Here is a 15,410-nt window from a genome sequence, read left to right on the forward strand (position 1 = left end):
CCAAGGCTATGAGAGACGCCGTAGTGGAGGGCTCCGGAAATTTTGACCACCTGGGGTTCTTTAACGTGCACCGACATCGAAACACCAGATGGCACAAACACCTCTTTTTGTTACGAATCTCTGGGTTAAACTACACAACCATTCACTTCCAAACAGTGATAACAAAATGTGTTTTTTGGTGCTGACGTCGCAACCCAATAGGCACTGGAACTTCACTGGACGTCTGCAGGACGTCTTGGACGTCCCCAGGACATCCAGAGGAGTTTCAGAGTCCATTGGGCAGTTTTAAACATAATGGTGAGAAAAGACTCCCATTTTAGTGCACTTGCACTGAAACCTCCAGTCTCAGATATTGCCTATGTTTGTCTGTCCTAAGCCTCTGGCTCATGGCAACCTGCCAGCAGGTTTTTTTTTGGCCAACTATGCAAAACACTTCATGGCAAACACTATGAAACAAGGCTGCCTTTGGAAAGATACCTGTGCTATGTTTGGTTATGGACATTTATAACAGATACTGTAATGCAATCAAGTCTCGTGCAGAAGTGATCGCTACGTGAATGCTCACATTGCATGTGCCTTGCCATAATCTGGCCATAACCAGCAAAACAATAGCTAAAACATGCTAGCGCACCTCATTCATTTTGGGCTAACCATGCTAAATCAGCTATAATTTGTTTTTAAATCCACTTTATCAGCGGTAAATGTGCCCTTTGTCGCCAAACAAACATCAACTGGGTCACCAAAAAACAAGCAATCTGCTCTTCCAAACAACCAGAATTAGAGCTGTCTTCGCTGTTTCCTTATAACAAACTCTCACACATCTCCAACCAAAAACTTTTTCCTTTCCAGGTGAAAATCGTAACAGGTCAAACTGGTTTAAGGAACAATTTCCCAGTTGATTCCAGTTGGATACCAGTTGAATGCAACTGGAACTCAGTTGGGAACAACTGGAATCAACTGGGAAATTGTTCCTTAAGCCAGTTTGACCAGTTAAGATTTTTCGCCTGGGGGCCATGGAATGCATGCCGGCTTTCCTTGTTCCCATTTGCGCTGTAAATCTTGCATGCCGAGTTGCCTAACAACAACCCACCCACCCACTCACCATTGCAAAACTCGTTTTGGATTATCATGTGGTCGTTTTCCGCCCAGGCCGAGTAGTAGCGGACGACGTGTGGATGCTGGCCCAGCACCGCGTGCGCGTAGACCTCGTTGAGAGCAGTCTTCTCGTCCTGCGTGCCCCGCATGGGCTTGCGCGACTTCTTGATGGCGTACACGCATCCGTCCAGTCGGTGGAGGCACTTGTACACGCTGCCAAACTCCCCGCTGCCCACCTCGGACAGCTCGAGGAACTCGGACTCGTAGCGCGACTGACCGGGCTCCATCCGCGTGATGCGCTGCGTCTGCAGGGGTGACACAGCTTTGAGCGGTTGCTTTCGACATCCCTGGAAAATCCACATGCACTTCACATATCAACAAACCTTCCTCCAACCTATGCCTCATTTAGCTGTCAAACTTCCAATGACTTGTCACTTCATCACTGTAGTAACAAATGTTATTCTGTAGTTTAATGTTGTGCAACCGTCGCCTCAGGACATTGGACCCTGGACTGCGCCTCCGTCTTCCATGTAATGTAGCACGTCATGTAGCAACACTACTGTGTCGTCTATGGCTCGGTGTTGCCTTCACGAATAAGTATGCTTTCCGGATCGCGATGGCCGACAGCCCTTCTTGTGTGAACTGCGCCTGTGATGAGACAATCACCCATATCTTGTGTGAGTGCCCTGCCTTTGTAGCCGAAAGACATAAGCTGCGATGTGCTCTGGACCGCCTGGACCCTCGCCCTTTCACAGAGGCCAAGATCCTCGGTCCGTGGCCACAACAGTCAACTGCCATCAAGGCTTACAAGGCACTCTTTCGCTTTTTGAGAGAGACTGCCTTGATTGACAGACTGTGATTATTTCCCTTTACTTCACTCTTTCCTCTTTAATTCCCCTCATTCCCTTCCCCTGTGCAGGGTAGCCAACCGGAATCCTTTCTGGTTAACATCCCTGCCTTTCCCTCTCTCTCTTGTCTGTCTCTGTCTGTAGTTTAATGAGCAACGATGTGCCTGTAAACCTGAATGTGTTTTTAATAAGGGAGATAATTACTCATTGACGTCCACCCAAGCGCAGCCATACAGCTATAAAGGAAAGCTATACAGCTTTCTCAAAGACTTCGCAGTTAAAGAAAAATTCGTTCTGGTCCAGGGTTCGAACCCGGGACCACCGCTTCACCAGAGCAGTTGCTGTACCGAGCTAACCGGGACGGCAAGCTTATGGTAGGGCAAGAGCAAATTGATCCATAACTCGAAGTGGGAACAATGTTGACCAAATGTTTAGGGGAATCCCCCAATGTGTTTTCCATACACTGCATTCTGTCGTGATTATTACTTTTGTGTTCCACATCGTCATCTGGATGTTTAATGCGCATTCTCATTTGAGGGTATACACTTTGTGCTTGCATCTTTTTGTCACTATTTTTCACTGATATCCAGTGTCCGCCCACTGGTAGCCATTTAAGCCCATTAATGAATAGAATTACAGCTGAAAAACAGAAAAGCAGGCAGGGTTTTTGTTTTTCCAGCTATGTGACGGCCCGTGTCTTTCCATTACAATTGAAGACTACCTGCACTCATTGTTGCCAACAGAATGGCTGAAAAAGAAGGCAGTTTCATCCTTGCACGAAATTCAAGAATAATCACCAAATAGTTTCACTTCGTCGCTCTCTAAACAATGTAAAATGTTATTTTCAGAGATTGCCGTGCATTTGCTGCACTGTTCACTTCAACCATACGGTTGTAAACTGCAATATAGCCTTGGCACATAAAGAGAAAGTTATCAAAACAAAAGTGCCATAGCTTACACTACACCTGACCATAAGGCTACAAGTGATGGACTCTATGTTTGCAGTTATGAGTGGCAATGTATATGAAACTCGATTCCAGTCAAAAGAGGTGGCTATGAGCAAAGGAAAGGCATGCACAGCGAGGACAGAGGCAAAAAGAGGGAAAAAGAGATGGAAGTGGAGGTACAGATCCATCCAATAAGAACGGGAACAGGGTTTGAGCATTCAATTAATAATTCCTCCATAATTATGTGCGACAAGCACACTTTTTCCTCTTTTCTAGCTAGTTTTCCTCTCGCCGCATAATACCCAAACGTCATTTTCCAGTAACCGAAAAATACTCTCAATTTCGAGGCACCTGTACAAGTTATGCACAGCCTGTACTGCACCTCACTACCTTTTGCAATGGAGCAGAAGCGAGGAGCTTCGAGGCAACGGCTTTCGCAAGCTCAAGAGCAAGCCCCAAAAGCTTAGATGCCATCCTCTGACGCTCACGCCTCCCGCTCCAGTGCGGGGACTTGTGAGATTGAGTATAGGGTATGCAAGGACGGGGGTCCAACCAACTTACGCGGCTAGTCTACCCAATAGGGGATATTCAAAATTCCGCAAGTGCGCATTCCCGCATAACAATGTTGCCCCAAACAAGATGGCTGACCATGCGTTTCCAGCTGAAACAAAGCAAGAAAGACTGGTTTTTTGTTTGATTCTTCCAAAATACGTTTCTTACACTCTATCCACACCTTTAGCGCCTGTCCTGTAGCCCACGTAGTTAATTTATAGCGAAATCGGCCATCTTGTTTGGGGCAACATAGTTATGTGGGAAAGCGCACTTGCGAAATTTTGGATATCCCCTATTAGCGGATGAATGACAGGAACTCCACGCCCACAAAATCAAATTGAAGTCAACCAGTAATCTGATTACCTTGACGAACTGTTCCTGTTCAACATCCTGGTCTTCATAGTCCCAGGCATCACCAGAGGCCCCATTTTCTGGAGTTCTGCAACGACATGAGAGCACAACATATATGCAACCACAATCGAGAGAAATGAGGCGCAATGAAGCCGACAGTGTCACCAATGCAGGATACTGACTTCGAAGTCAGAACATCTGAGAAATTGAGATAAATTCAATGATGGTTAGGCTGCACTTGTAAAAGACTTGTTTTGGTCCTAGTGGCATCACAACTTTACATAAGCCTCCAATGTGTTATCTCTAACTTGTTTCCAGTGCATGCTGCAATAATCATATAAGTCAACCTACTTTAACTATTAGTAGTATAACTATTTCATATGGATGTGATATAGCAGCATAAATATCTATGCAAATCTATGCACAGAAAACAAAATTATTGGCCAACAATTACTAGCATCATACATTAGAGCACAGTAAGTGCTGTAGGGATGCAGACTTAAAGAAGTATACACAGTTAATTTTTTTTATGTTTTCTTTCTTTGCAAAAGTGGGCAATACATCAGTATACACGAATCATGAAAAGGATTTCCCCTACACCAGCTGAATAGTTTATAATTGGATTTTTTTCTCTCATGTTTTGGTTTCAACTACTGAACAATGGCTGTGATATAAAAGACAAGCTGAGGTCATGTGACGCTTACAACAACGGCAATATAACCGCTACTTGTGTCATTCTAGCACTTGAGCAGGCTTGCATACGAGTTAAGGTGAATTAAAACGAAGAACGCAACAATCATACTGCAGTTTTTGTATGCACCAGTTAAGTTACCTCAACTCGTCTTTTATGCCATGCAGCCACTGTTCGGCTGTTGCAACCGAAATGTGAGAGGAAAAAATTTAATGGTAAATTATTTACCTCATCTTGCCGCAATTCGCATGGGCGTCTATATATGCTAAAGTCCTGCACATCCTTCCAACGAAAGAACACACAACTAAAATTTGGTGTCCTATTCCTTTAATCGAGGAGGATCGAAGGCACAATGCATCCTGTTCATTCAATGCTTGACTCGCACATTTTCCTTATTGGCAGCTCATTTACACATCAGTGTTACAGTGAGCATGGAATACTGCACTTGGTGCTCCAGAAAATGCGACGCATTTATTCCCACGCGTATAGTTGAATGCTGCGGATACCAAGAGTATGAAAAAGGATAGCTGCTATTAGGCACACTTGTTTGCCATTCCTTATCTGTTTACTTCTCAGATAACTGATGCAACATTGATAGACCACTGTACTTTGAAACCCAGAGCCGTGCAATCGCTACGAGTATATAAAGGCAAGCACAGTCAAACGACTCAACGAGGTCTGGCAGAGAGTACGTCTGGAAAATGTCTCTGCAGAACCTCACCAGAAACGCTAAGAAAAGAAATTCTGGAGAAAAGACGCTGAGTGCGCAGACACGACACAGCACACCGCACCGCAAACACGCAAGCGCGCTGCCGTAACCCGCCAACATTCCAACACACAGCCGCTCAAAATGAAGGGCAACGCCTTGTGCTAGCGCAGCAATGCGCGCGCAACGGACCGCGTGCAACAGGCGGTTGCGACTCGACGCTCCCACCGCAAGCAAACCCAACCGTCGTTCCGCGCTCTTTTCATTCGCGCCTTTTTTTTCTCTCTCTTGCCCTTCTTTCTTTTAATTCCGTTAGAGACGGCGGGTGCGCGGGAACGCGACCTCACGGGAGGAGGAGGAGAGGAACAGCTGTCCGCGAACGCTAATAGAGAGAGGAGGAGGCGCGCGCGCGCGCGAACACGGCGGCGGTTCCGCTAGGTGGCGCTAGCGACCACACCAATTCGAACCAGCCCGGTGTGGTACAGCAATGGACAACACCGATGAAAGAAAATAAGGAAAGAGTCGCGTGCCGACGCAGACACCGGTCCGCTGCGCGCGCGCCAACACACGCGCGCTTTTTGTTTGTTATCGGCGCCGCGCTCGGACGGTTAGGCGGGAAAAAGAAATCAGTGAAAGCCGGGACAGGCAGATGCGGCGTACGGACAGGGAGGCGGAGCGGGATAGGCGGGAGGGGGTCACCTCAAGATCGACTCCGGCGGCGGGGGACCGTTACGCATTGTTGGGGAAAGGGGATATTCGGTGCCAGAGGAGAGAAGGGTCGCATTATTGGAGAACAGAGAGGTTCGCGGGAGGAGACTTTGGCCGCCATTGTCGCCTTCTTGCGATGTCGTCTTTGGGCCGCTACTCGTAACGGTTCTGCCGCTCGGATATAGTCGGCCGTTTCGATCACCCCGCCACCTCATCTGGTACAGCCACCTTGAAAAAGCCGTTCCCGATCGCGACGTCTAGTTGCTGATGGCTTAAGAGGAAGAAAAAAAGGGGGAAGGAAGTACTGGGGTGAGGTGGGGGGGAGGGGGGGGGGGGGGGGGCAGTAATCGACCGAAGCCAACGGTTTCATCGGGTCACGTGTCAACCAGTGGATAAGAAAGGAGGGATGCGAACCAACGGTCACCGAGGTGGTGTTAAAGGTCGCACACTACGTCCGCTTCTTCAATGTCTCCATCGCACTACGTTCGGCCCATCCTGAAGGAGCTGCCACACGTGTGGTCACTCACGTGGTTTCAATTACCAACCTTCCGCTCAAGGGGCAACGAACCCCTCAGCGGAAGGTTGATTGAAGGCAATACGCCTAACTGCCTGTTACGTTAAATAGCGAATCGCTTTCGGCACAAAGCGTAAACAATGCGTACGCCAACTTAGAACGCTTGTCCACGTTCTTTGCTAAGAAGTGTGCGAAAGCTGTGTAGCTTAACTGTGCAGCCGTTCGCCTGCGCCTGTGTGAATGTCAGTGAATAATTATTCCATCATTTCGTTATGGAATGACCAACAACAAAGAAAAAAAAGAAAAGCAGCCGGTGTGGCAACCATCATCGCATCAAGAACAAGTCCAACGGCCACGCGCGCTACGACGGCGAAATAACTCCGAGCGACGTCAAAGCCAAATTCGCCGCCAGTCCGTGTCCGCCAAGGTCGGCCAAGCGAGGCGGAAAAGACAGCCGCCCAACGCAAACGACCCTAACGGACTCGGCCATGTAGAAACGACATTTGGCACATGCCGGCCTACAGAGCTGCGCGTACGTACAAGCGATTAGACAGAACAGAGAAAACAAAGAAAGGAAGAAACGCGGAACAGGTTTCTGCGTCGTCTGCTCCGTTAGCTGCCGCCCGCGGCGGCTCAAAAAGCGGAAGTCGTCTGCCAGTCTTTCCCGCTTTTGAACCCCTTTTTCTTTTTACGTAATCCATGTACATTGTGAGGGCTTTCGTGCGCGCAGGAAGAGTCGGCAGCAAGATGGCGGCGCGTATCCCCGACAGTTGCCAGACGTGGCGTCTCATGCAAATCCGTCTGCTCGCAACCGCGTCGTCTGCTGAGGGCCGGAGAGCAGACAACGAAAGGGAAGGCGGCGGCGCATAACGGACGCAGCCATCCGCAGACGACATTTGGCCGGCACGCGACGGCCGCTACTTTGCACAGAGTCTTTGCTTCCCGCGTGAAGTCAATGCGGCGTGAAATTCGCAAAGACTGGCCGCCGCCGGCGAAAAATGAGGCGTGAAAGATGGTGATCGAAAAGTGTTTACGCTTCTGCTCCATCGCCTCGCGTAGCTGCGAAGTTTATTCCTCCGTTTGGTCCGGGCGCCCAACCTAGTAGGGCCCGCCCGTTACAAAGCAAAGGGTACGGCCTCAAGTGTCTACGCGTATATCTATCTCTGTACATATCTCTCTACATGGATCTATATCTCTACATGGATCTATATCTCTACATGGATCTATCTCTCTACATGGATCTATCTCTCTACATGGATCTATCTCTCTACATGGATCTATCTCTCTACATGGATCTATCTCTCTACATAGATCTATCTCTTTGCATCTATCAATCTCTGTACATCTATCAACCTCTCTATTTCTTTCTACTATCTATCAGTCTATCTCTATCCGTCCCTCCTTCTGTCTGTATGTCAGCCTGTCTATCAAAGAGTAGGTCCTTAACATGCTAAGCGTGACGCGTGGAACGTAGGTGTTACACCCGTTACGCTCAGCGGCTGTACGTTGTCTACCACATGTAACGAAAACTGGATGCCTTTATCGCGGGTTTCGCCGCTTGTTCTGACGTATACGAAGTCGCTGGAGCTTGTTCGCACGTGGCAAGGAAACGGGGAGCATAGTACCACATGAATAAAACCAATCTTGATATTTCGCGCGGCGAGGCTGCTCGGACAAGAGCCCCCCTAACGACAAATGCAACGTCCACCGCCTAGCGAAACCGCAGTGAACAAGGTTTTTCCGGTGTACTGAAAAACCCCTACCCCTTGCAGAGGCGAGGATAAAGGAATACGCCGGAAGACGACGTTAACGCACCCACAGCCTCAACGTTCTGCTTTCCTCGAGAAAAAGAAGACATCCTGCGGAGAGACCGTCTGGGCACCCGTCGGGACGTCACCCTCTCCCTCGTCCGAAGGAAGCTGTTGACAAAAGACGAAGAAGGGGCTCGCAGACAAGGCGGGGGAAGGTCAGCACCCCCCCCCCCGTAGACCCATTCCGTCTCGGCGGACTTCCCCGTGGCAGCGTTGTCGGCTGCCGGGTTCAATTACGTCCCGTGCGTACAATGGACGCCCGTGGCACGTGTCACAACCACCTGGGAGGACAACAGGAAACGCGCCATTTGTGTGTATGTGTGCACAGCCCATCCCTCCCTCCGCTCAGCTGGCAACCAACGAACCGTGGCCTCAGAGATTGTGGTGCGCTGGATTATGACCTCCAAGACCAGGGGCCGAAACCACATTCGTGTCGTCTGCTCTCCACGCAGCAACGCGAAGACGAGATCGGCAGACGGTCGACACAAACTCTGCTAAGTGCATTGCGCAAACGATGGTACCGAAGCACTCGCAACATCTGGAAAAGCCAATGGCGTATTTGATAAACAAAGCGGTTGAGCAGGCAAGTTTAAAGAGTTGTCAATGACGACTGGGAAGTCGTAGTTATTCAGCGATGAACGTTTGTCAAAGTTTCCAAGCAACGACATGTTACAGAAGACATCAAATGGGGATGTACGGACAGACATGTCGACTGTCGATGGACTAACAGGTCTTGGAGACAGTCGGGCACGCATAGTTTTTACACAAAATGCACGGCCAGGCACTACCGAAGGCGAAGGGACGACAAGCTCATCACCGGCTGTTCACCACAGTCCCGAAAGACTATTAATTACCGAAAAGACCATCACGACAGACGCCGGATTGTATAGACAAGCGTCACGTTTGTAAACAAAGGTGGCGCTGCGGTCGGCAGCGACGCGGGGTGTAGGCAAAAACGTAGCATGCCTACCCCGCGCCAAGCGATGCTGCCTTCGAAACCAACTCGCGTGCGCGCATATTTCAAAGCGTGCGCGTCGCTTGTGGCTAGAAACATTTCTGTTGGTGACCGGAGAGCAGTTCAGCACTTTTTCAACCTGTTCGCCAGACGGAATTATCTGGCGAAGCGCTGCATAGGCTTCCTTTTGCGCTCCTGTGTTTGGCAGCAACGGCGCGGCTACGGCGGTCGACTTATTAAGTGAAACCGAGAAAGCACGAGGTATACAGGTCTGAAGTCTCAACATTTGGGCCGATACAGCATACCCGATAGCTAAGTGCAAGAAGAAGGACGACGGGAGGCAGCTTTCTCCCATGACGAACCTTTGTGATGTGCCTGCTCTCGTCCAGCCACTTCAGTGCGGAGAACGCCGAAAACTACTGGACACTGAAGTCATGCAGTTACTTCGAATGAGTCATGTAAATGCGACCTTCACTGGTAATCTCTGAAAATGATTTTCTTATTCGCCTGGCTTTAAGAGAGGTGCGCAGGCGAATGGACAGAAGTTTACCTCGAGCTACAACGAAGTTACGTTTGCTCTGCAGAGCTAAATATTTTAAGTCATTCTGATTGGAGGCCTTATTCTGCTTGATAACTGGTTTTTGGTCTGGTGTTTGCTCTTTTCGCCAGGTTCTGATCGACCAGTAAATGTAAAATTCAGGTAAAATTGGAAATAACGCTGCATGATTTTGCCGATGCCTTAGCGACGATTAAACGTTTTCTAGGATAGGTGGTGAAAAAACGTACAAGTTGAAGCTCGTGGAAGCGAAAATAGAGAAAAAACTACGCGTCGTATATTCCTGCTACCGGAGTACAGTGCTGCTTCGAAGTCGCGCTTTGTGGCCCGATGAATGCTGAAGGCGACTGGCAGCAGCTTTTTTTTTTTTTTTGTAGCGCGAAGAGATGCTCGGGACGTAGTCCGGGTGATTGTCACCTGAAAACGGTCCCCTGCGTTCAATTTACGGTCACACCCACATGGAATGTCGAGTCCAGACTTCTCATAATGAGAGCCCGACAGAACGCGAACAAACTGCAGACGTTGATTCTTGCACTGTTCGCCGCGCGACTGAAGAAACATGCGGATTAAGAGACGCAAACTATCATATTTCGATGCAGAAATGCAATACTAGCCGCGCAGCCGAAATCGCCGAAATTTTTTCGCTCCACGGCCGCTGCGCATCGCATTTGGCCCATATCTAAATGAGATAAACTTGTGGAAACTTGTGCCGCTGCCTTTCTTGAGCATTGCGGTTCAACCACGCGCACCACAGCTCGCCGGAATATTGCAAAATGCGTTCAAAAACGCTCAAGCATGGCATACCCACAGCACACGGTACCGGCTTTTGCCTACACAACGAAAGTCACTGCTGACACCAGCGCCGCCGCATCTCCGTGACGTCACGGCCTGACGCTTGTCTATAGAAAGATAGTTTCGCTTTCGCTGCTGTGATTAAAAGCCATGTTATTGCCGTGAAAGAAAGGAAAGCAGCGTCTCACGGCGCCCGCGATCACTACACTCGAAACAAAATCGTAAAAACGAACTTTGTAAAACGCTCCTAACGCTGTACTCGCACGGTCACTTTAGGTCCAAACCCGTTAGTAAACTTTGTTAAACCATGCAAGGATGCGTTATAATACAGCTAGTAGCAGACGAACAAAAGCGAATAGCGCGGGCGTCGTCTGCTAGTCGGTACGGGCCGACGACGAAACTGCCGACCACGAGCGCAGACGAACAAACGCACATACACAAGGTCGCGCGCGCCTCAGTGGGATGCAGATGAGGGGGGGGGGGGGGGGGGTACGGGCGACTGGTCCAAAACCGACCAACGGACCGCGTCGCGTACACAATCTCAGCTGACCGGACGCAGATGCGACCTCGCTCGCTTACCCACCGGAAAGAGGAGGCATCGGGAAAAACACCGTCCCACCTGGAGTCGGGAGACCGGCAACAGCATCGGAACAGGGCCGCGCGCACTGTTCACGGTCCACTATGCATGCAGATCACCCGCGCCACGACGGGGAGGCCGTTGGCGGTCGACCGGGCACCACGTCAAGACACGGGGTAACAATATTATTTATTATTTTTCTGGTAAACACGCGAGAAATGAAACCCGAATATGCATCGACAGGCGCGACAAACAATCAAACACGCGTTTAAATGTCTGAAACTATAAAACAGGCGACCTCTGGCGGAATTTATGCAAATAAGCGCACTTTATATGCCGAAGCGGTTGAAGTGTAGAAGACCGAAACCACACCATCACTGTGCGGAACTGGTACTGCTGCTAGAAAGTTCAGGTATGGTATACGAGGCTTAACGTCCCAAAACGACATGGCCTATTTGAGGGGCGGTGCTATAGAAAGTATATACAGAATTTCCTAGCAAAAAAAGGACTGACCGTTGGCCATGAAGCTGCGATGTTATTCAAGCACTTGGTTTTCGGATTCCGTACACTCTTATTTAAGCTATAAAGACAGAAAACCTACGCGTCTGAAGCTATATACAGGCACGATAAATGTGAAATGGATTAAATGTACACTTCTCACTCATACTGAAAAAAAAAAAAAAATAAGCCACGGTTTACGTTTGGTAACGCAAGGTCCTACGGGCGCCAAAGCGCAGCTTTCAATTAGACATCGGCGCAACGGCTACAGAAGCGAGTTCCGCTATAATAAACTCCCGGATATAACGAACGCATTGTGGTCAGGACCAAAACGCAGCTTCTTGCGAGGAAGCGGCTTTCTCCCCTACTTCCTGCCCTTACTTGGTTCAGCAATAAAGTTTTTACCTACCTACCTACCTTCTCCGAAATCGTATACCTTATACTGCAACGAACCCGACACACGGTATCTTACGTGATTCATTACGCCAGAACAGCATACATGCGCATGACATCTACACAGTTTTCATTACTGCTTCATCCAGCTTCCAAAGCTGGTAACGCAACATACGTGCACAGATAGCTTTCATCTTATAACCATCCACAGCTGATGGGAACATGAACGTGTCCCGGGCTACAACGGTATTTTCTTAACGATCGCCTCACGACTGACCCGGCAGAAAAAAGAAGCAAAACTGTCGGAAAGCCGCTCAGCACCACGAACAAGTCGAACCGTTGTACTACCGAGAAAGCGCATTTACAACCCAATTGGCCGGCCTCGAATAATCCGGGCGCCACAGTCGTTGGACACGATATGCCCGAACAAGCAACGGCGTTAATTCTCCCACGACGTCGTCCGCGACTCGGCAAACATCGTGAAACAAAAGGCCCTCAACTTTTATATAGGTCGTAAACGAACAAAAGCAGCTATGTACCTACAAACGCTATAATACAGACCCCCCCCCCCTAAGCCGCGGAAAAAAGTCACGATTTGGCCGTATTCGGAGGTCGCTACAACGGGAGGACCTTTGGCCGGCGACATAAAACTTTACGACCCCCTTGGAACAAAAGAGACGTCTTGATTCGTAAAACAACGCACGCCAGATAGATAGATGCGAGCCAGAATGGCCACCAGCCGCGTCGTGACGTGCACAGACTTCGCGACGCGTGATCGACGACGTGACGTCATCGGCGGCAAGTGGTATGAACCGTAGAGGGCGGAATTACCCTTATATGTCGTACATCCAACGTTCTTTTCTCTTTCGACAAGGTGATCGCCGAAAGCAGACGAACGCATTAGCACCGGCGAAAGCAGACGAAAGCGTTAGCGTCAAGTGTGCAGACGACGTGACTGACGCGTTTCTGTTTCGTCTGCTGGAAGAGGACCTACAGGTGGCGCTGGTTCGGCTTGCATAAGAGCTAATAGACGCGGTATTACGTTCTGGCATAGGGTTAGCATGCAGTCAACGCGTCACGATAGCGTAGTAAGCACACATGCGAGACGATAGTAAAGGCATAAATACGGCTTTACTGCTGTAAAACCAGCATCGCGAACTAAAGCATAACGAAAGAATGACCGAAACTGAACTGTTTCAAGATCAGAGGTCATTAACGCATAAACGATGCGTCGTATAATACGCCCGTTACAACTAAAAAGTATTGCTACCATCGTAGATCTGCAATCGGGTATTCATTGAACGCAAGACGCTAATTTCTGGACACTACACGCCGACAAAGAACACGGCCCCAACCATAAAGACGGGACTAATCCGTTAGTTCTTTCGGCGGGAAAACTTATTCGCTAAAAGCAGTCCGCCCTATGTGAGGGCACAGATAAGCCTCGAATAAGACTGAAATTAGTGATACCGGCACCCCGCGAAACACCCACCCACAACAAAACAACCAAGACGGCTGCAAACTACCCGCCGGAAAAGGCACGCTGCTAAGGAACAAAAAAAAATTTAAAAAGACCTAGAGTTGAAACCACGCGCAAACAGCAGCGCATCGAAGAGTCGCCCGCCTTTTCCGCCAAGTTTCCCGCCCTTTTCCACATAAATACAGATGGTTTTTCCGCAAAAACAAGAGGAAACGGCAAACTCCTCTATCCCGCGCATCTCGTCACAAACAGGCCGCGAAAAAACAAACGAAAAACCAGGAAGCAGCTTTCTTTCGACAGCAGACGCAATCCCCGAAGCGGCGTGACAAAAGCAGACGATACACCGACAAAAAAAATAAAAACACGGACGCCGACGCCACGATGATGCACCTGCCGATGCGACCCATCCGAACAACGGGCGCAAAAAAAAACCTGTCCGTTTTATTTTTCGAACGGCGGGAGACTGCCAGTGCAACGGCAGCTGTGCGTGAGAATCGAGATAAACAATGGTTCGCGTGCACAAGTAGGTAAAAAAATAAGTAAGTAAAAATACACGGACGCGGTGAGAAGAGAGAACCTCGGTGCAAGCAGGCGCAAGCTTGAAGATTCAACAGCAGGTGCGCGCAAATTTCCTCACCGGCTTTTCTTGTCGTCTGCTAACATTTATATACACCAGTCACGGAGGCCGCAGAAGCAGACGGCACCGTTTGTATTCGGATAGATAAAATGGATTGGCTCAGCTTCGGACGTGCGCGAGCGAGAAATGAAAAAAAAAAAAAACGCAGAACGGAGCTTGACCACGCGCGCGCTATGCACGCTCCAACGACGAAAGCGTGATGACAAGGTAACACGTTGTGAGTAATATCTCAATCATATGCGGGCCTTTCGGCACATTGATGCGGGTTGCGCTGCTGACGCTAAAGCAAACAACCGGGCCAACACACACAATGGTTTCGAGAAGAGCGGCTTCGACGAGTGCCGTCGCAACGACTCTTCCTCCCTTCGCAGTTCGCGCGGGACGAGTGATTTGCGTTCGAAACTCGAGCTTCCAGGAGATCGGACAAAAAAAAAAAAAAAAAAAACAAGACGCCGGCACACGGCAACACCTGACGTGCCACCGTGGGATCGAGGGGATGATGGAGATGTTTCGCTGTATCGGAGATTCGAATGGAATAACGGACACGCGGTGTAGGCGGAATGGCGCATACTAAATATACACGTATGATGGAAAAGGTTTCTTTTTTTTTTTTTATCGTCATAGTCGAAGCGAGGAAAAAAGCAGTTTGGCGCGTGCCAGAGCTTTTCTCCGCTCACCGTGAGCGTGAAAAAAGCCGGAGGACGCAAAAGAGATACAGTTGAGGTCATCCGTTACAGGATACCCACAACGATAACAACAACAAAATGCGAGCTATCATTATGCATAAAAAAAAAAGATTCGCTTTTTTTCACGCAGCTTACTGAACGCCGATCGCCATGCTAGGCGCTTCTGAGCGTTTCTTTTCACAGGTATCTCCTCAGATCGTTTCCAATTTAACTGTGAAAGCCGCACATGATACTGCGGCTATAAAAACCACACCGAGCTGGTTCCAAGTATGGGAGATATTGTGCGAGCGACGTCGCTACAGCTATCAATACTTCACTCAAGGCAAAGGCGTAAAACACAGGAATTTTTCTTTTCTGTGACGTCTTTTATCTGGAGTAGTCTGCATTTTGAGTGCTTTCATCCCAATCGAGGCTCTGCGTCAAGCGACTGCCATCTTTGAAGCATAGTGAAGAGAACCCTTCAAAGATTAAGACGAAGTAATCTAACAGCGAAGATAAAACCGCGCTGCTCACGGACGCGACAAAAGAACGGATTTCGCCGGTTCCGGCAATCGCATCGCAGACGTGCTCGGGCAAGTCTGAAGCAGACGACACGGAAATACCGGGCGCTGGC

The 15,410-nt window shown here is 49.1% G+C and overlaps 1 protein-coding gene across 2 annotated transcripts in view; it reads right to left on the bottom strand.

Annotated features, from left to right (window-relative positions):
- The window catches only part of LOC149329608 (wee1-like protein kinase 1-B), a 31,389-nt gene that overhangs the window by 8,272 nt on the left and 7,707 nt on the right, over positions 1-15,410 (bottom strand). The window contains exons 2-3 of one of the 2 annotated variants that reach the window (XM_089560334.1): positions 3,806-3,881; positions 1,103-1,442 (exon numbers count right to left, since the gene is read on the bottom strand). In XM_089560334.1, the coding sequence (XP_089416460.1) occupies positions 1,103-1,442; positions 3,806-3,881 (416 nt within the window). The remainder of the gene's footprint in view (positions 1-1,102; positions 1,443-3,805; positions 3,882-15,410) is intronic. The other variant, XM_089560335.1, reaches the window with a different exon arrangement.

This window comes from Amblyomma mixtum, chromosome 9 (assembly GCF_055824585.1).
Source record: "Amblyomma mixtum isolate Tamu chromosome 9, ASM5582458v1, whole genome shotgun sequence".
Lineage (NCBI taxonomy): Eukaryota > Metazoa > Arthropoda > Arachnida > Ixodida > Ixodidae > Amblyomma > Amblyomma mixtum.